This window comes from Genypterus blacodes, unplaced genomic scaffold, assembly GCF_046128005.1.
Source record: "Genypterus blacodes isolate CSIRO-AG114 ecotype Tasmania unplaced genomic scaffold, CSIRO-AGI_Gbla_v1 ptg000028l_1, whole genome shotgun sequence".
Lineage (NCBI taxonomy): Eukaryota > Metazoa > Chordata > Actinopteri > Ophidiiformes > Ophidiidae > Genypterus > Genypterus blacodes.
The window spans coordinates 3,984,226-4,002,205 of NW_027466841.1; the positions used below are offsets into that span (position 1 = coordinate 3,984,226).

At 45.2% G+C, this 17,980-nt stretch overlaps 5 protein-coding genes across 6 annotated transcripts; 1 reads left to right on the top strand and 4 right to left on the bottom strand.

The window, feature by feature from the left end:
* Nucleotides 1–1,064: 1,064 nt before the first annotated feature.
* On the bottom strand, nucleotides 1,065–4,299 carry cldnk (claudin k). Its single transcript, XM_076144283.1, has 2 exons — nucleotides 3,920–4,299; nucleotides 1,065–2,979 (listed from the first exon to the last, which is right to left on the bottom strand). The coding sequence occupies exon 2, from the start codon at nucleotides 2,791–2,793 to the stop codon at nucleotides 2,146–2,148; it is 648 nt and encodes a 215-aa protein (XP_076000398.1). The 5' UTR covers nucleotides 2,794–2,979; nucleotides 3,920–4,299; the 3' UTR covers nucleotides 1,065–2,145.
* A 458-nt stretch (nucleotides 4,300–4,757) lies between these two features.
* On the bottom strand, nucleotides 4,758–7,559 carry btr02 (bloodthirsty-related gene family, member 2). 2 transcript variants are annotated; one of them, XM_076144282.1, is made up of 7 exons: nucleotides 7,430–7,559; nucleotides 6,345–6,617; nucleotides 6,166–6,243; nucleotides 5,820–6,068; nucleotides 5,552–5,699; nucleotides 5,431–5,457; nucleotides 4,758–5,345 (listed from the first exon to the last, which is right to left on the bottom strand). In XM_076144282.1, the coding sequence occupies exons 2-7, from the start codon at nucleotides 6,612–6,614 to the stop codon at nucleotides 4,801–4,803; spliced, it is 1,317 nt and encodes a 438-aa protein (XP_076000397.1). In that variant the 5' UTR covers nucleotides 6,615–6,617; nucleotides 7,430–7,559; the 3' UTR covers nucleotides 4,758–4,800. The 2 variants fall into 2 exon arrangements, with proteins under 2 accessions (XP_076000397.1, XP_076000395.1); XM_076144280.1 differs by having other exon boundaries at nucleotides 7,426–7,559.
* Nucleotides 7,181–8,853, bottom strand: LOC142993579 (GTPase IMAP family member 7). Its single transcript, XM_076144364.1, has 2 exons — nucleotides 7,971–8,853; nucleotides 7,181–7,191 (listed from the first exon to the last, which is right to left on the bottom strand). Exons 1-2 carry the CDS (start codon nucleotides 8,851–8,853, stop codon nucleotides 7,181–7,183), a joined length of 894 nt encoding a protein of 297 aa, XP_076000479.1.
* A 1,379-nt stretch (nucleotides 8,854–10,232) lies between these two features.
* Nucleotides 10,233–13,957, top strand: rsad1 (radical S-adenosyl methionine domain containing 1). Its single transcript, XM_076143923.1, has 9 exons — nucleotides 10,233–10,662; nucleotides 10,739–10,872; nucleotides 10,944–11,148; nucleotides 11,333–11,698; nucleotides 12,262–12,325; nucleotides 12,417–12,564; nucleotides 12,877–12,931; nucleotides 13,084–13,187; nucleotides 13,284–13,957. Exons 1-9 carry the CDS (start codon nucleotides 10,513–10,515, stop codon nucleotides 13,414–13,416), a joined length of 1,359 nt encoding a protein of 452 aa, XP_076000038.1. The 5' UTR covers nucleotides 10,233–10,512; the 3' UTR covers nucleotides 13,417–13,957.
* A 668-nt stretch (nucleotides 13,958–14,625) lies between these two features.
* On the bottom strand, nucleotides 14,626–15,840 carry rasd2a (RASD family member 2a). The gene is made up of 3 exons (XM_076144301.1): nucleotides 15,685–15,840; nucleotides 15,255–15,588; nucleotides 14,626–15,146 (listed from the first exon to the last, which is right to left on the bottom strand). Exons 1-3 carry the CDS (start codon nucleotides 15,811–15,813, stop codon nucleotides 14,626–14,628), a joined length of 984 nt encoding a protein of 327 aa, XP_076000416.1. The 5' UTR covers nucleotides 15,814–15,840.
* Between the last annotated feature and the right edge of the window lie 2,140 nt (nucleotides 15,841–17,980).

The window sequence follows — 17,980 nt, forward strand, 5'->3', positions numbered from 1 at the left end:
ATGTTGTATCTCCTTGAGTAACTTCACAATCCGCAAGAACAAACTGTTGGACCACTAAACAACAGTGGAGATCTCTATACTCCATAATATAATGCTATGACGTCTCAAATACAGCTGGGATTTGCACAAAAATTTACATAAACACACAAAATACAATTTTTCTGGTGATAAAGTTGTGTACATCGAATGTGAACCTATGACAGAATTCTTTCTTTTAATTTCAGTTTTGTCTGTGAAGGTTCTCAGTCATCCTGGTCTTGGTATCCAAGGAAAAGTAAAGGTTTTTTCACCCCTCATCCAAAAGGCTTCTTCAATTCTGGAACATGGACACTGAGAGCTTGAGCTCCTCACACAGATGGGGGGTTTCCCAGGTCTTAACCTCTCTGGAGTCGTAGTCAGGATCATTGATACTCTTTAAGATTTAAGATTTAAGATACTTTATACATAGTCAGGATCATTGATACTCCTGATTAGTCCTCCTTACTGTGATGATCTTTGTTACAGTGATTGACGTTACCTGTGGCCTGGTGTGGATAATGGCCACAGGTTGGGTTCTCCTTTCTGGTCGTTAGAGGCTGAATGATTGTTTTGTCTAAATAAAGACATACTAAACAATTAAATACTACATATATGTTTAAACCTGTGCTGTGGTTGTTGGATGGATGGGTGGATGGGTATAGTGATGATCAGTGGTTAGTGATTCTATCTCTGTTTAAAGCTATTTTAAGACACTGCACTGCTTATTTACAACATAAATAGTGCACTTGTCTCACTCTATATATTCCTCAATACAATTGTACAATTAAACAGCACAGAGCACTAGACAGCTGTACTGTATTCATAGCATTACACCACTAACACTGCTATAGGCCTCCCTAGGTCATGTATGAGTCACTACCTGGCACTCAGCACACTGCTGTCCATTGTTATTGTGGTGCTCTAATGCTCTAAAGTGGCATTGTGTTCTGCTGTTCTTCGCTGTTGTGGACAATCAGTAAAGAAACAGAGGGAGCCAAGTATGTTCTCATCCATAGAATCAAATTTACTGTTTACAGCAGATGGAAAGCAAACAACTGTTCACAGATACTCGGCAATCCATGCAGTCCCAGAAATTCAATTTTCAAAGAAAACTTTTAGATTTGGACAAATCTTGCCGATGTGATCCTGAAGCTCAGTTTTTTTTTAAATTTCCACAAGTAAGTCCACCGAAAATGATTGGTGTGTAATAGAGCACATAATCTGAATAAAGGAGTTTGCGCTCATAAATAAAGACATGCTTTTCTGTTGCGGCTCATAACATCCAAACTGAGGATCATAACATCCTGCATTATGTTTACACACATATAGAACAGCACACACACATATTTGGAGAGTTGATCTGTTTTGAGAAAAGGGATGTCATGGAAACTTCAGGCATAAACACAAATTTTCCTTCCAGCTGTTCTGAAAATGAGTGGGAGGAGCTTAGAGCTCAGCTTTGTGGAGCTGCTTGCTGTCAATCCACAGCAGGAATACCAGGATTGTGATGTTGGGAGACAAAGATAATGTTTCTTTTCTCAGCCACTGGTACAGAGAGGCAGAGACAGGAATAGGGAGCTGGAGAATCACAAACACACACTCACACATACACGCGTGCACACACACGCACACACACACAAGCGCGTATCTCAACGATATGGGACCACACACAAACGTACACACATCGCCATTGTTCTATTGTTTGGTTTCACTTGTTTCACGCAACAGAACCCATAGAAATGTTTACATAAATGCCCAAAACAGACAAAGACCTGATTTTTAAACAATACAGAGTAAATTTATTCTGTTGAGAAAACAGTTTTGAGTTATCTGTCATCATAAACACACACAATTTTTCTCGGATTTGAAGGACCAAACATTTTATTACATTTTACACTCAGAGAGAGAATATGGGTTATTGGAGGACATCAAGTATGAAACAACAAAATGAGTTCAAATTCCGTAAATAGCTCCCTGTTCCTTTTCAAAGAAAAAAGTAAAATGGAATAACATTAAATATAAAATAATTACAGGAAGCAAAAACAAGGAAAGAAGAAACGTGTTTATCATTGGTGGAGTGGACTTGTAGGATTTGAAGGCATGAAGGCATACAGATATTTGTGCCAGTTAGACGTAACCTTTGACCTGTGAGGCAGGTGCCCTGCGGGGACTGCTTTCTCCACTGCTGAAGGTGGGAGAGCCTGGCATGCCAGGGGGACTTGACCCAGCATAGAGCAGAGATCCCCCGATAAGGAGCAAAGCTGAAGCACCCCAGCCGATGTAGAGGGCAGGGCCAAGCTCACGCTTATGTGGAGCCGCCACATGTGGGTCATAGAAATCCCTGATGATGGAGTGGGCAGTCCAGCAGACGGGCACAAGGTAGAGGAAGCCTGCTATGGCAAAGAGGGCGCCAGAAATGCGAGCAATACGGGCTTTGAGGCTGTTTACACCAATGCACTTTGTGCACTTAACTCCTAGAACCCCAAGAGAAAGAGCCACGCCACAGGTCATGATGGAGAGCAACGTGAGGCCCCGGGCAGCCTGCATGTCGCTGGGCAAAGCTAGCATGCTGTCGTACACTTTACACTGGATCTGCCCGGTGCTCTGCACAATGCAATTCATCCACAGGCCTTCCCAAATGGTCTGAGCCGTCACTATGTTGTTACCAATGAAGGCGCTGACCCGCCACAAGGGGACAGCACAAACTAATGCCCCACCTACCCAGCCCACCAGGGACATGATAAGGCCCAGCAACTGCATGCCTGTGGTTGCCATGGCGAAAGGCGCTGTTTGTGTGAGGTGGATTCGTCTTGGTTATATATCAGTCTGTATTTGGCACACAAGGCCCACCTTTAGTCCCACAAATGTAACAGCCTACAGCCCGTGAGATGCTCCACTGCTGGATCCTCTCTGGGTGGGAATGTGGTCAGGTTCAGCCTGGTGTGGACTAGGACAGGTATCCTGCAATACAAAATATCACAGATAGAAGAAGTCATTGAAACCCATTTTATCAGTCTTAAACACTGTGCACTACATGATAGAAATACATTAACAATTCATTACTACAGTGTCAAAAGGCTCATGGAGCAAATATTTATCATAAATATTTGGAAACCGGCTGGGAGGCCCATGTTTAGTGAATTCCAATGAAAATCACAGAGAATGGCTTTCTTTCACGCCTCTGTGGGTGTTGAGCTACGCCTTGCCGGGCGAGTGGATTATCTCAGAAAAACATGAGGAGAGCTCTGAACACAAGCAGCTTTCATGAGTGCTTGTAGAGTGGGCCAGGAGGACCCATGTCATCTCTCTATCCAAGCTCTCAGTGTCCATGTTCCGCCAAATCTGTGAATCAAACCCTTCAGCTGTAACGGTCCGGGGATCACCTCATGACAAAGATCGTGCCCATCAGATGCATGTTTAATCAGCTACAGCTCATCCAGAAGAATTCTAATGTCCATTGTTTTGTTCAAAATTGTTCAAAATCTTCATTGTCTGTACTGTGAATTGGAGATGAAAGTGGAGCAGATAAAACTCAGAAACAGAACAATCAATCCAATAGAGCACAAAATCAAACTGCGAACCTGGACCTCCATCAGGGGCCGGTGAGTCCTGCTGCTTATCCTTACCAGGAAAACCATGAGTTTTGCTCTGTAGATACAGGAGCCAATCACAGCCCACACATTTATCCCAAATATTGAGATGTATAATTCTTAAAGAAGAGTAGAAAATTATACTGGCAAAACTGGAATTACTAGGAATTACTTTCATCTTCACTTCATATTTGTGTACACAAACAAATCCAGTATTCTATTTTTGTTTGTGAGAGTTGTAATTTTTTAAAATATAATATTAAGATGAGAGGTGCTAATGTTGATTCCAAGAGAGAAACAATGATAATTACCTCAGATGAAGTAATGGGGCAGCAGGTTGAGTGGTCCTGTGGTGGTCCTTAGTGGTGTTCAGCTGTGGAAACCAGCAGGTGGTGAATAGTGACCCTGACAATTCAGCTCAGTCCGCAGGACGCCTGGAGGCTCGGGGGAGGAATCGTCCCAGAGGGTCAGGTGAGCTGCAGTGAAGATGGGTGATCGGCTCCGACACCCGGGACTGAACTGGAGATAAGGCTGCCCTCCGAGATGCCAGCGCAAGTCTGTGCGGCAGTGGGCAGAAGCACGCGCTTGTGTGCACGGCCCTGTCAGTGTGTGAATGCGTGAATGTGTGTTCAGTGTGTCTCCCAGTGCCTGGTGTACCAGCACAATGCCCTGCTGTTTGCCTGCTCCCCTCCCTCCCTGCTACCCATCAACCTCTGTCCCAACCCTGCAACCCATTTTCTCCACTTTTCCTCCACTTCTTCTCTCTCTTTTCATTTGTGCGAGTCATTTCATCTGCCCTCTTTCTTTTCACTCTGTTTACGGGTTTCATTGAAGTTTTACGGTGCGGAGTGCGAGTCCTTCAAGTTGTGGGACCTTACGCAACCTCTTCATCTTCACTTCTCACAATAAGAAAAAACTTTATTAATGTCAAGGGGTAAATTTCTTCCATCATAGCAGCTCAGAGTCACAGTCCAGGGAGACAGATGTGCAAAACGGGATAAACATTTCGAATAAAAGTAGAAATAAGAATCAATTAGAAATTAAATAAGCCTGACAGGGAAAATAAGAATCCATGATTATCTAAAAATATGTGGTTCATTGTAGTTTCTCCTATAGCTTTATACATTTAAAAGCTCATGAATTAATAATACTGTACAGTAAAAAAAAATATTCTCATGTTCTTCTGTGACATTCAGATGCTGCAATAGTTTGAACAGATAGTTAGAGGCGCAGCATTTTTGCCGCCATGCAGTCGACCGGGACTAAAGAACGGATGGAGTCTCTCAGTGAACGTGTCCATGAAGGTGTGAATGTGGACTCCAGTCTCTGCAGAGTAGAATGATACCCGGCCCTCCTGGCAGTCCAGGAACACGCCCACCCTGCTGGGCCTCTGCTCCAGAGCTACAGGGGCAACGGGGGAGGTGTTGGCGACGTACTGGCCTCCGCTCTTCAAGCTCAGAATCCAGAAGCCATTTGCCGGGCAGACGGTAAACTTGCCCTTCCTGTTCACAGACTGTCTGACAATGCCCAGGTTCCACTCCAGCTTCTCCCCGACGTTCACTTCCCAGTAGTACCTGCCGCTGCTGAAGCTCTCTTTGGCCAGCACGTTTGCCACGCGGTCAAAGCGTCTGGGATTGTCTGGCACTTCCTGAAGCTTGTTGGTGTGTCTCACCTGTTTCCTGTCATCTGAGATGGCGAGGTAAGGATGGGCCGTCTTAAAACTCAGATTGACGTCCACTAAGAGGAACAGAGAGGACAAAGAGGTCAGTGAAAGGGAAAGAACATAACAGGAAACAAGAGACAGTGAGGCTCAGAGCAGTACCTGTGTATTTTTCTATTCTCTTCAATTCTGTCGAGAAAAAAGAAAAAAGTTCTAGTTCTTGATTTTGCAGTTATTAATAATAAACACAAAATATTGTTGTGTGTAAAAAAAATCACAATACCAGATTTGGAGAGCCTGTTGACCTCAAACTTGATCTTATCCATCACATCTGACAGTGCTCTCCTGGTGACCCCAATACAAGGGTCTGTTTCCACGGTAACCTTGGACCAGTCCCTCATCTCAGAGGGGCACACTGAGGATGCAACGCTCTGCAGGACATAACAAAGATTTCACCGGAGAAAATCGGCAGTGTTAAGACTGCTTCACCATCATCACCATCATCATCATCATCATCATCATCATCCCTGTGAGACGGCTGTGGTTCTTACTGAGTTGATCGGCTTCGTGTCCTCACTCTGTTCGCTGATTATAAATATGGGAAGCTCAAATTCGTTGGGCTCCTTTTTCAGATCCTGGATCTCCTGTTCCAGCTCCTTCACAAGAGTCTCCACTTGCTTCTCCTCCTCTTTCTGTCGTTCCTCAATGGCTGCGACAACGGCTTTGTGACTCTTCTCCATGGCCTCCACGAGGGCCGAAAACAACTTCTGGCTCTCTCGCACCTCCCTGAGATAAGAGTTCTGATTGGACATCAATCATTAATATGTGCACATTAACTTAGACAGTTAAGACACATTTTAATGCTTTTATTGATTTATATAGAGCTATCAAACACACCTTTTGGAACTCAAGAGATTTCTCCAACTTGTTTATCTTCTGCAGCCTTTCCTGAATCATTTGCTCCACATCTATGACCTGAATTTATGCAAATATAGAACATGAACATATGTAAGATCCATACAGTTTCATTTTAATTACAACATTCTATCATCCATTAAAGTGCTGGTATAAAGTACCAAATCTTCCTCAGGGGGTTTCTGTGGTCGGTTCTTCCTGTAGTTGTCTGAAATGTCTGCCAGAATGCAGTTGATGCTGAGGTCGGGCCTGCCAGAAAACACTCTCTTACAGTGGGGACAGTACCTAGACGGGCGACGCGTCCAGTAGTGAGAGAGACAGGACAAGCAGAAGCTGTGTCCACATGGTGTAGAGACCGGGTTGGTGAAGACGTCTCCACACAGAGAGCAGAGGAAGTGTTTCTCTGAGAGGAGGCTGATGGTGGAGGCCATATCCTGTAAAGACAGTGTATGTGCTTAATGGAAACAAAGCAACAATTTAAAAAAAAGTTTAATTAGTTATAGCAAACCAACTGGATGTGTTCAATATCAAACATGTAAACTGCAAATGCTTGGAAACATGAGAAGAACAGTTGAAGATATTTGTGGTGTTAATGGTGTTTTCACTAACTACACCCACAAAATGTAATCTTTACTCAGAGGTACTTTTGTACTACTTGGAAGAATGTAGAGGAGAAGAATTGTATTTGGTGTGGGAATACTTTGAGCTCAGCTATGTTGCGTGACTCAATGGGACGTCCTGAGCAGCATTCCACCGGACTCTTATGTAATGATACACAAAGAACACCATGTATTCATAGATAGAGAGACAACAGCTCTAAACATCAAAGCACAGCACCTGTCTGTCTGCGTTACTGGGTCTGTGTTGAGATGTCGACGTTTAAAAGTGATTCCTAAGTGATTCCAAATACATGCAGACTCACAGAGGATCTCAGCAGTTAGAGTGATATAATGAGAAGCATGCAGTCAAACAGGTAGCCGACAAAGTTTCTGTTCCCTCATTGTGAACCTACAACCCAACACAAAGGAACAGCTACTGAAATCTCTGCTGTTTCTCTTGATCCTTTGACTTGTTTTGCTTTAACTCCATCAAACCTAAATCCACCTACAGACTCAAGATGGGCACCGACACCAGCGGAGTCTATAGGCGAGCAGGTTAATGATTCATTCAGAGGTTTGATCCAGTCTGAGTTCTGATTTCATGAGCGTAAACAGAAACTTGCTGAGCTAACTTTGTTCTTACCTACTCCAGCTGTTAGTGGTCAGATAAAGAGGCCTGAAGTCAGCCTGTCTCCTTCCACTGCACTCCTGAGGTAATTCCAAGTAAAATGGCTTTCAAACCAACAGGTGTAGAGCCTGACGTGTGTGGTAGACGGGCGGTGCTGCAGACAAAGGCACTCTCAGCTCAGACTCCACCCTAAGTGTTATCTGAGCCACAAGTCAACTCACATACCAGGAAATGCTTGTGGTTAAGCAGATCTATCAATAGTAAACCAGCGCCAAGAAAAACAGATTCACTGACAGATTTACTGTGAGAAAGTACACAGCTGATTTTATTTAGAATACATTTACAGGTGTTTTTGTTTTGTTTAATGATACCCCCAAAAAAAACCTGTTACAAGTGAGGAACCTGGAAGGAGCGACTGATGAAGATGGAGTTAAAGCTGAGACTGGCAGGAGGAACCTCCCTGTCCTCCCTGTCCTCCCTGTCCTCCCTCTCCCCCCTTTTCTCTCTGTGCTTTATGGCCACCTGGGCTGCTCCTCCTGCTGACCCCCCTATTGCACCACCTATGACCCCCCAGAGCACCATGCCCCCCGGACCCTCTACAGACCCGACCAGAGCGCCCATTACACTTCCCACCACGAGGCCCATTCCTGTCCCTCTGGCCAGAGACGTTCTGAGCCAACCATTGTCCATCTCTGCCTGGTCTCTGATCTCTATCCCAACTCTAGCAGCGTAGGCATCACTCTGCCGACGCAACTCCTCACCGCGGTGCCGTTTCTCCAGCACACTCCACACCTTCTCAACCTCTGCTGCCCACTGCTTCCTAAGCCTCTTTTCCTCCTTCTTCACATGGTTCTCTGCCCTCTGAAAGGTCCTGCTGCAGTAGTAGCTCCTCCCCGATGACGCCACCATCCACTCTATCTTCTGCAGCAGCTCCCTGTCCTGGCTGATGTCTCTCCGATTCTTGCTAAAAGCATGAAAATGTCCGCTGAACTTCTCGATCAGTTCTCTTAGAAGGTCCCAGTCAGCCATCAGCCCCCTGTCTTGCAAAGCAGCTCCCTCCGGATTTCCATCACAAGCCAAAAGGACCATGCAGTGTCTCAGGCTTTGTCTTCCAAAGAGCTTCATCATCAGTTTGGGGCTCCTCATGTCAGTGTGGGAGATTTTCTCCCAGTCAAAGGCAACGAGAAAGGCATGGGGACCAGGCACGCATAAGCACTTAGACCTCCTCAGTTCCATCTTCCTCTTGGCTTGAGATATACGTTTGTCGTAGATGTTTGGTCCGTTGATCACAGCTACTCGTCTACCAGCCAACCCTCCAGTGTTCTTCCTGCTGCTCGAAATGCTGCTGATATCCCTGTGAAACTCTTCCCTCCCAAGTATAGAGTTGGTCAGGAGGAACTGAGACGGTCCACTGCTCCCAACCACCATTAGCCTCAGCTCCATAGCAGCTGCCGTTAAAAAAATAAATATAAGAAGGAACTTTCACATGAATGCAACACAAACGTATGTTTCTTTAAAGCATTGTCATTATATACCGTTTCTAGTGTTTTCATGTATAATCTTTAGACTGTTGGTGTTTGTTTTATGAATAATAATAATAACTCTACTATTCCTGTTGTCTTTGCCAGTGACAATTCTCTGTTTGGTTTTGTCTCATCATAATTGTATGTACAGCATACATATGAAATACAGTTTTTACAGTTTGTACACAGATAAATTGCCTCTTTCTGTCTCTTTCAATTGTTGCAGAAACATCAACATTCTGATGGAAGATCTATTTCAGAGCAGCCACTTCATAGTTCAGCTTTGTTTACCTAACATAAAGATTATAAACAAGCTTACCTTTCTTCTGTTTATCCATTCAGAGGATCTGCAGGACAGGATTGACTCTTTGAATGTGGATGGTCACCAAGCTGGGCTGGATACATAACAGAAAGCTCTTCAAACGCCCCCCACCCGCTTTCTTTCTAACACTGTGTTGATTAATTAGGTTCCAGATTAAATAATAGGTGGAATATGTCCTGTGGGTTCAAAGCTGGCAGTGTGTACAAACACACACCCACATCTTTACTGACTGAATCTTTTGTCAAAACGTCCAAAATGTTAATTTAGTGTAACTCTGACGCATGTGGACTTTGACAAAAGCTGGCACAGTTCGGAATTTTAACGTCAGTCAAATTAACACTATTTACTGAAAGGCGGCCCTGCAGGGTTATTCAAGGACATCTGTCACTCTGCCAAACATTATTTTCAGTGGGATCAGAGAGATCAATGGCTCATTACATTAGTTTGATCCTATGAAAGTAGAGCACAATCCTCACACACTGTATCACTGCCGCATCAAATATCAATGTTTTCAGAGCCATGGTGATATATTAATTGAGATTCTAAAGTCACCCTGGCAACCATTTTCTTTGTTTATGTAATAGCATAGTGTAGGAAGGCAGGGAGGCTCCATGAATGCAGATGTTACATCATATAGAGACAATGCGGTATGTGGCATTTACAAATAGGTGATTAAATCTTGATTCATTTTTCTGTGAGGGAGGAATGTATTCTTACTTAACACGTTTTGAGAGGAAACATCCACTATCACGCAATTTACATTCAACATACAACAGAATTTGTATGAGCAATTATGAATTTCAATAATTAGCGTTTTCAGCTAAACAAAAACGTTGTACATTCGGGGTCACTTCAGTTAACAATCAACAATCAAGCGTCAAAAGGGCTTTTATTCCCTTTCGGGAAACATTTATCATTTTAAGGAAGCAGCGCCTCGCTGTGGTAAACCCCGGTATTACACATAGAGGAAATTACGTTGTTGTTCTTCCTGTTCAGCTGGAGCCCCGAGTGATGAGTGTTCCAGCCTAAAACAAGAATATATCGCATATTACCCCATCGCACTTTGTAGTTACGTTCACGTTGTTATCATGTAGGCCGGACTAATGACTAACTTCACACATCGAGTTCTTATTCGGTCTATTTATGTTCAGAATGGATTCAGACGCGTGTCGCTGCTTGTCAGAGGAGCAAACTTTGAATGTCAAAGAGATCGACGCGGTTAAATCTGCCGTCAGCTAATGAATAAAGTGTGTCGCCATGATAATCAGACGCACATGTTTGGTTGTGAGTCGTGCTGGTGGTCTGCGATGCTTCTCCATGTTTTCTGATGGAGAGAGAAGTGGATCAGAGTCTGAAACGGGAGCGGAATCGCCACATTTATGCAAGGAGGCGTCACTATATGTACACGTGAGTGGATGTTTCACAGATACACAGATCGATACATTCATTTAGACCAGATATGACGGTGTTCCTTCATTCGCAGTGGCCTTACTGCCTGAGAAGATGCTGCTACTGCAACTTTAACAAGTACATACCCAGGACAGACAACAACCACATCATGTCAGAGTGTCTTCAGCGGGAGACCGAGACGTTGCTGCAGCTGAGTCAGGTGTCCAGGTATGAGGAGTTTAAGACTGGCCTGTCTCTCAGTATCAGTGTCTCGGTTTGATCTGGCTCTCTCGTCACAGCATCACCTCAGTGTTTTTTGGCGGCGGGACTCCCAGCCTGGCTCACCCGTCCACCATCGCTGCCGTCCTGGAGACCGTCTCCAAGCAGGTTCATCTGTCCGACAAGGCTGAGGTCACGCTAGAGGTCAACCCTACACCTGTGGGGATGTCAAGGTTGGAAGACTATTGCCGTGCTGGGGTGAACCGTTTCTCCATAGGTGTCCAGGTGAATACATTAAATATCAGCCAACTAATATTAGCTGTTGATATTTGCTTGTCACACCTTGCACCAGTTAATAGGTTAGTAAATATGCAGAGACAAATTGCTGTGAAATGTTATATATATATTGCTATTTTATGTTATTTTACTTTGGCAATGTAAGATGTTAGTCACATGTTCAACCCTTCAGTCTTTGCAGGACGAGGACTTAAAAGTTCTGGGAAGAGACCACAGTTCCCATCAGGCTTTGCAAACTCTTTCCGAGGCCCGGCGGCTGTGCCCCGGCAGGGTGTCGGTGGATGTCATGTTCGGACGGCCCAAACAGAACCTAGAGTCCTGGGAGAGGGAGCTGTCGGAGCTTTTGAGGGTCTGTGACGACCACGTGTCCCTGTACCAGCTCACTCTGGAGAGAGGCACCCAGCTCTTTAAACAGGTGCAGCAGGGGGAACAAACTGTCCCTGCTGAGGATGTGACAGCAGCCATGTACCAGAGCGCTCGGGAGATTCTGCACCAGCACGGCTTCCTGCAGTACGAGGTGTCAAACTTTGCGAGACGTGTAAGTGGCTCACTCAAGTGACATTTCACTGATTATTCACCCCCAAGCTGTTTTAGGCCCAATCTAAGGATCTCATTGCACTCTTGGTTAGAATGCTTTGCTTGTCATAGGAAATCCATCAAAACCTATTCATAGAACAACAAAGCATTCTGTCATTCTGTTCATTTGTAGCATTTGTATGGAGGAAACACCAGTTCAAAAGTAAAACAAATAATATGAAGAGGGCAGCAGCATGATAGGAGGTACAGACTCAATATTCTGCTTAAACATTGTGTTGCACCTTTTTCAAAATAATATTTTAAGCACAGTTAGAATATTGACTCTGAATTTGATTGTGTCTATTTTTAACAAAGGGACAACTTTAAACATTAGTTTATTCCGAGCTGGGATGTTCCAATCAAATCCCACTAAATGGCATTCTGAGAGCATGAACTGATTTTTGAACCCGCTTAAAAAGACAAATTGTGTTCTTCAAGTGTACTTATTCTGTTCTGTTTAGTCTTTGTTGTTGTTGACATGACCCTCCATAGTGCTGATGTAATGCTTTACGATGTGTTGTGTAGAATGCCATCAGTCACCACAATATGAGGTACTGGAGGGGGAGACAGTACATTGGCGTCGGCCCAGGTAATCTCTTTATTGCACTTAAAGCTCTTTAATGACTGAATGAATTTGACAGTGAATGTTGTCCTTTTCTATTCTCTCTGGTCTGTGTCAGGGGCACATGGCCGCTTTGTCCCCCTGCGGATGGGAGGCGTCGTTCGGGAGGCTCGAACCCAAACCCTGGAGCCTGACGTGTGGATCCAAGAGGTCCAACAGATGGGACACGGGACGCGGAGGAGGATTCAGCTGAGCCGCCTTGAACTGTGAGCTGCAGCACGTACAGGCACAATCTGTGCCACTGTTACAATGGGACGGCTGCCATTTTTCAGTTTCACCACGAAATTCTCAGGCAAACATCCAACGATTACGTCTCTGCCGGTCACTGACGTTGTGTTTAACACAGCAAGGGAAACGGCAGTAATGGTGATGGTGGTCACTGTGCATGGAGCTTATTAGTTCATCATTATGTCCTTGTGAGAAGCTATTCTCAGATCCATCTTTTATGTTGCTCACTATGTCCCCGTTATTATCAAAGTCACGGTGAACTTCTCTGATGAAAGATGTTTCCTTGGCAGGCTGGAGGAGGTTCTAATGATGGGACTGAGAATGACTCGGGGCATTACTCACCAGGTGAAGCATTTATTGTACTTTAATGGAAGTAATTTCATTCAATACAGACAGGGTAACATCTCTAATTAAAGCCCATATCATAGTTATATGATGTGATCAGCCGGTTTGTGGCCTTTTTCTTATGTATTGACCGTAGCTTTGTGATTTAACAGCATTGGCAGCTGTTCAGCCCTCACATGTGTCTCCATGAGGTCTTTGGCACATCCACAGACGGCCAACAGCTGCTCCAGAGTGGACATTTGATCCTTGATGACGGGTAACGTACCATAACAGAGACAGAGAACGAATCCGGAAAGACAAATTCTAGATTTCGGATGCTTGGATCTGATATCTGTTCTTTTGTCCCGTTCAGAGGTCTTCGCTGCTCCTGGGACGGACTGGCCTTACTGGACAGCATCCTGCCATCTCTGCTGGTGGAGCTGGAGAGACGAATCCCTCAGAAAGCACAAAGAGAGGGCAGACCTTCACTAGAGGATGACAAATAGTGTTCAGGGATCTCTTCTTAAGCAAGCTGAGTAGAGCTCCACAACATTCAAACCCTCGGTGCTGATTAAGGCTCGTTCCCTTTGCTGTTTGGCTCCAATGGAACTATTTATAAAGAGATTTGTAACTTGTAACAACTTTAAAACGCCTCCGTGTGCTGTGTTGTCCCACTGTTCAGGCTGGCACTGAACATTTTGAATCAGTCAGTTCTCTGTTATATAAAGAGGGTGTTTTTACTCACTCACTCCACAATATACTGTATGTGCAAGTTTGTGAGAATGCTTCGTCATCCTTCTTTGCGCATTTCTGTGTCAAGCAGCTGCCATACTCTCATATTTGGAATACAATAAATGTAACTTTATGAAGGCCTTATGAAGATTTCCTCATAAATCCTTTATATAAATTGGTTATAGTAAAATCTATCTTCCCCATTGATCAATTCTTAAATATTGCTTTCCATGGTGACGATGGAGTCATGGGCCCGTTCAGCAATGTTGCGCAACAGTCTGATTTGAGGACAGAATAAAACATCATGTTGATATTTCTAAGGTGAATATGTCATTAATCGAGTTTTGATGTCGGTCGGTGGAAGAAGCTAAACTAAACCAAACCTTGATGTAGTGCAGGTTGAGTTTGGAGTTTTGTCTCTCTCCATGGTGCTGATTCCACACGGAACCGATACTTTCATCTGCTCCCCCTCTGATAAATGTCCCAGCCGAGTCTCCGTGGTGATGCATGAGTGTGTGGATCAATAACGCTGAGAAACTGTTACTATCACACCTCGGGGCATCATCCGCACCACCGGGGGCGGTTATTGTTCACATGCAGCCTGATGCAACCCGGGACCGGAGAAGGTTTAAATGAGTCACAAACACGCACACACACACACACACACACACACACACACACACACACACACACACACACACACACACACACACACACACACACACACACACACACACACACACACACACACACTGCATATGTGGTTAGAATCATTAGAAAACATGAACACAATCTATAACTATAATGACAATATTACACACATGGCAGTTTGATCGATTTCTTTATTGATCAGGACATTATCTGTACAAAAGTTCAATATGAACGCACACCGGACCAGCCAGGTGCCGCAGAGTATAACTCCTTACATAATACATCACATTGCAGTTTACTACCGCAATTGGTTTAACGAGAAGCGCCGCAATTCATTGAATCTGGCACTTCTCGGGTTTGGTTTTGGTGCTTGATCCAAGCACCAGCCGCAGGTCGCTGGTGAAGCTCGGGCGACGCGCCAGCGGGTCCAAGGCGGCGCAGGGCGCACACGGGCCCCGAGCAGCTCGGATCCCGCCTCTGCTGCGCTGGTGGCTGATGCACAACGACTGGTAGGTGAGGATGGAGACGAGCTGGTGCTTCGACGGGCCTGTCTGCTCAGGCAGGCCGCCCAGAGTGGCGATAGTCCGGAACACGCCCTCCAGCCCGGTGTCGTCTTTGGCGGAGGTTTCGAAGAAGACCGCGTCCTTACCGAGCGTCTCTCTCACCTCCGACCGACTAACGACCCTCTGTGAGTCCAAGTCCGCTTTGTTCCCGCATATCACCACGGGAACTCTGCTCATGTGTTTTAACTTCAGCAGTTTTGTTTTAGCAGCTTCGATCTCATTCATCAGCTGACGGACGTTGTTGAGCGACTCTCTGTCCTCCAGGCTGAAGACAAGCAGGAAGACGTCCCCTGGAGAGACAAGGACAGGACAGGTCAGTTCATGTTCAGAATATCACTTTCATATCGGTCATGGTTACGTCATTGTTAATATGGACACATGTCATCCTTAATGCTCACCTGTCAGTATGGAGAGCCTCCGTTTGGCGGGGAAGTCCCTCTCCTTCGCGGCGTCCAGCAGGTCCACCTGGTAGGCTTCCCCTCTGATGTAGAACATCTTTCTGTGGAAATCCTCCGTCGTGGGTTCGTAGTGTTCTTCAAAGTCTCTCCCCAGGAACCGCTGGAGGATGTTTGTCTTTCCCACTTTGGGCGCCCCGAGCACGACGATCCTGTGGCAGTTCCTCGGCTTGGTCAGACTCATCTCCAGCTGGTCCACGGATCTCCTGGGCAGCAGATCAGAGGACGAGTGCCGGTTGCCGGAGCTCAAGGATCTGCGCTCAGCCACACTCTTCTCCTGCTGCCTCCAGCGCCCCTTCATTGATTTCACGATGCCTGTTTTGGACGTGTTCATGCAGGGGCTCGGGTTGGGACTGGACGGGAGCGGGCGGACCGGGGACTTGGAAGCGTTCTGCAGACCTTTGAGAGTCATGCGAGTGTGGCGGTGCGCGGTGTGAGAGCTGAACGTGTCGGTGATGCCATCAACGGGAAGGTAAAACTTCTCTGTTGTGTTCATCTCCATGTTCTTCAAAGCGTCTCCAGGCACCGAGGAATGGAACTGCTACCCGCTCGCTGCCTCCATGTGTGTATGCACCAGGATGGAGCCGGTCCGGTCTCTTATACACCGGCACCGTCATCACCGAGGCTCCTGCGTCACCACCAACACATTCCATTTATAGACCTACCAGGGCCACTCGCCTAAAAATAGAAACAAAGCACCATAATTTCGTTTTGCAGTTGTAATCTTCCTTAACTTGATATTGTGCAGTTGTGGAGAAAATACATAGATATTATAATCTGATACTATGCTGTACAGTACATTAGATATCTGTTATTTATCGGCTTTATCAGATAATTTCGTGTCGTAATCTTATGCATTATTCATAATGGATCCGTATAATTACTCTATTCAGGTGGGAAACTTGTCAGCACTTGATTAAATGTGTCATCCGGTACTCAGCACTGTTTTGATGTTTTTACGTAACATTTCTGTATTTGTGTTCACAGCAGCGTCAGAAGGTTCATTACCGACAACACTGATATACAGTATGTTCCGGCACATGAGTGTGAGACAGCAGCGCAGGTGGAATTACTCTTAATTCATTGTGAGCAATTTGGTGTTCCACACATCCCACCGTTTCCCTGCGGAGATCACGATCTGCTCTCGGCTCCCAGTGTGGCTGCAACACACGGCTCACAGTGTATGAATCATGAGGAGCAGTGACGAGTCTCTGCAGCAGCTCCAGGCATTGCTTTGATTCAGCTCACACAATAAAAACGTTAATCCAATAAATGCAGATGAGTTGTTGTGAGATTAAGTTGTCAAGGGAGTCAGTATGTCTGCAAACTTGGGAAGTATGCAAACTCTCATATTAACCATGAATCCAGCAGCAATGTGGATAAATAAAAGATCATCAAGCAGTTTGATATCACAGATGTAACACAGTCAATGTGACAGAAGCCAGGAAAAAACACACGCAGGTATCAACCAAGCAGACAGGCTTTAGAAAAGGAACGTGTTACATCACAGAGCCTTTATTTGGTCCCTTTTACAAACCAAGGATGAACAACCCACACTAGTTCCTCTCTGCCAATAATAGTCCACAACCTCAAAAATGGGCTCGAAGAAAGGAAAGATTGATTGCCATGGAGACCGTGATTGTGTTGCAGCAACTACAAGTCTGTGCTGCATTCAGAATCCTCTGCATGTCTCTCTGCATAGTGGCGTGTATATACTGTCCTTTACACTATACATTTAGCATTTCTTACATCTAATGGGCTCAATCGATCTTTGCAGTATATTTCTGGTACACCTTTTATAGGATTAGCTGGGTTTTCCTTCATTTGTGGTAAACGTGCATCTGTCTTTAATGATATACTTGTATGGCACTTGAAGTGTCTGTTTAAAGCAACAAGGCACATTTTCCTTCTTTGTCAGCAAAATATCCAGTAGTCACACAAACGTACGCTACCAAATAAAACCACTGGAGGGCGCGCAATACAAACAGCTGGCATACTGTGAGTCAAGAGAGTGAAACTGGAGGTTGTTCTTGGCTGAAAGTGTTAAATCGATTATACACTCACGTTGCAGAATGTAGCAAAGGTGTGGCCCCCGGAGCAAATCAAATCTACCCCCCCCCCCCCCCGCCCCCCTCTCTCTCTCACACTCACACACACTCATTTTCCCCTCCTGTGTGATGTCACTGCAGTGCTGTAGCATACGTTGGAGTTGTTTATCACTCCTCTCCTCCCCCTCTGTTCTCCCAGATCTCACCAGTATGTCCTCCTGCACTGACCTCAGCAAGCCTTTGTTGGGAAACAAAGAACGTTCAGGCATCTGTTTTCAGGGGAAATAAAGACAAAGGGTGCCAAGGCAGAGAGAAGGAGGCAGGGTGCAGATATATGAGGCTGAGCCCAACCTGACTGGAGAGAGACTAAACCAGGGAGCTGGTTACAAACTTATATTGAAGCATCTAGTAGGTTTGGAAAGATAACGAGGATTTTCTCAAGAATCAGTGTCCCTCTGCTTGACGAAATAAGGAAGTAGTTTCTTTTCACGTTCCTTTGTTGTCTCCAGGAGTCGTGCCTTTGTGTTTTCAAGGTGGAGCTGGTATTTCCTGCATATCCTGCTTTGTCAGCCAGTCACAAGATCCACTTCTCTCACAGGCTGCTCAATACTGTTTGAGCTG

Coding starts and splice junctions, on each gene's coding strand:
- cldnk (XM_076144283.1), bottom strand. CDS start 2,793: ATGGCAACCACAGGCATGCAGTTGCTGGGCCTTATCATGTCCCTGGTG.
- btr02 (XM_076144282.1), bottom strand. CDS start 6,614: ATGGCCTCCACCATCAGCCTCCTCTCAGAGAAACACTTCCTCTGCTCT. Junction 5,700..5,819: donor ACACGAAGCCGATCAACTCA/GTAAGAACCACA, acceptor TATGTCCTGCAG/AGCGTTGCATCCTCAGTGTG. Junction 5,458..5,551: donor CAACAGGCTCTCCAAATCTG/GTATTGTGATTT, acceptor TTTTCTCGACAG/AATTGAAGAGAATAGAAAAA.
- LOC142993579 (XM_076144364.1), bottom strand. CDS start 8,853: ATGGAGCTGAGGCTAATGGTGGTTGGGAGCAGTGGACCGTCTCAGTTC.
- rsad1 (XM_076143923.1), top strand. CDS start 10,513: ATGATAATCAGACGCACATGTTTGGTTGTGAGTCGTGCTGGTGGTCTG. Junction 11,699..12,261: donor TGTCAAACTTTGCGAGACGT/GTAAGTGGCTCA, acceptor TGTGTTGTGTAG/AATGCCATCAGTCACCACAA. Junction 12,326..12,416: donor GTACATTGGCGTCGGCCCAG/GTAATCTCTTTA, acceptor GGTCTGTGTCAG/GGGCACATGGCCGCTTTGTC.
- rasd2a (XM_076144301.1), bottom strand. CDS start 15,813: ATGGAGATGAACACAACAGAGAAGTTTTACCTTCCCGTTGATGGCATC. Junction 15,589..15,684: donor AGAACGCTTCCAAGTCCCCG/GTCCGCCCGCTC, acceptor TGGAGGCAGCAG/GAGAAGAGTGTGGCTGAGCG. Junction 15,147..15,254: donor GAGGCTCTCCATACTGACAG/GTGAGCATTAAG, acceptor TTGTCTCTCCAG/GGGACGTCTTCCTGCTTGTC.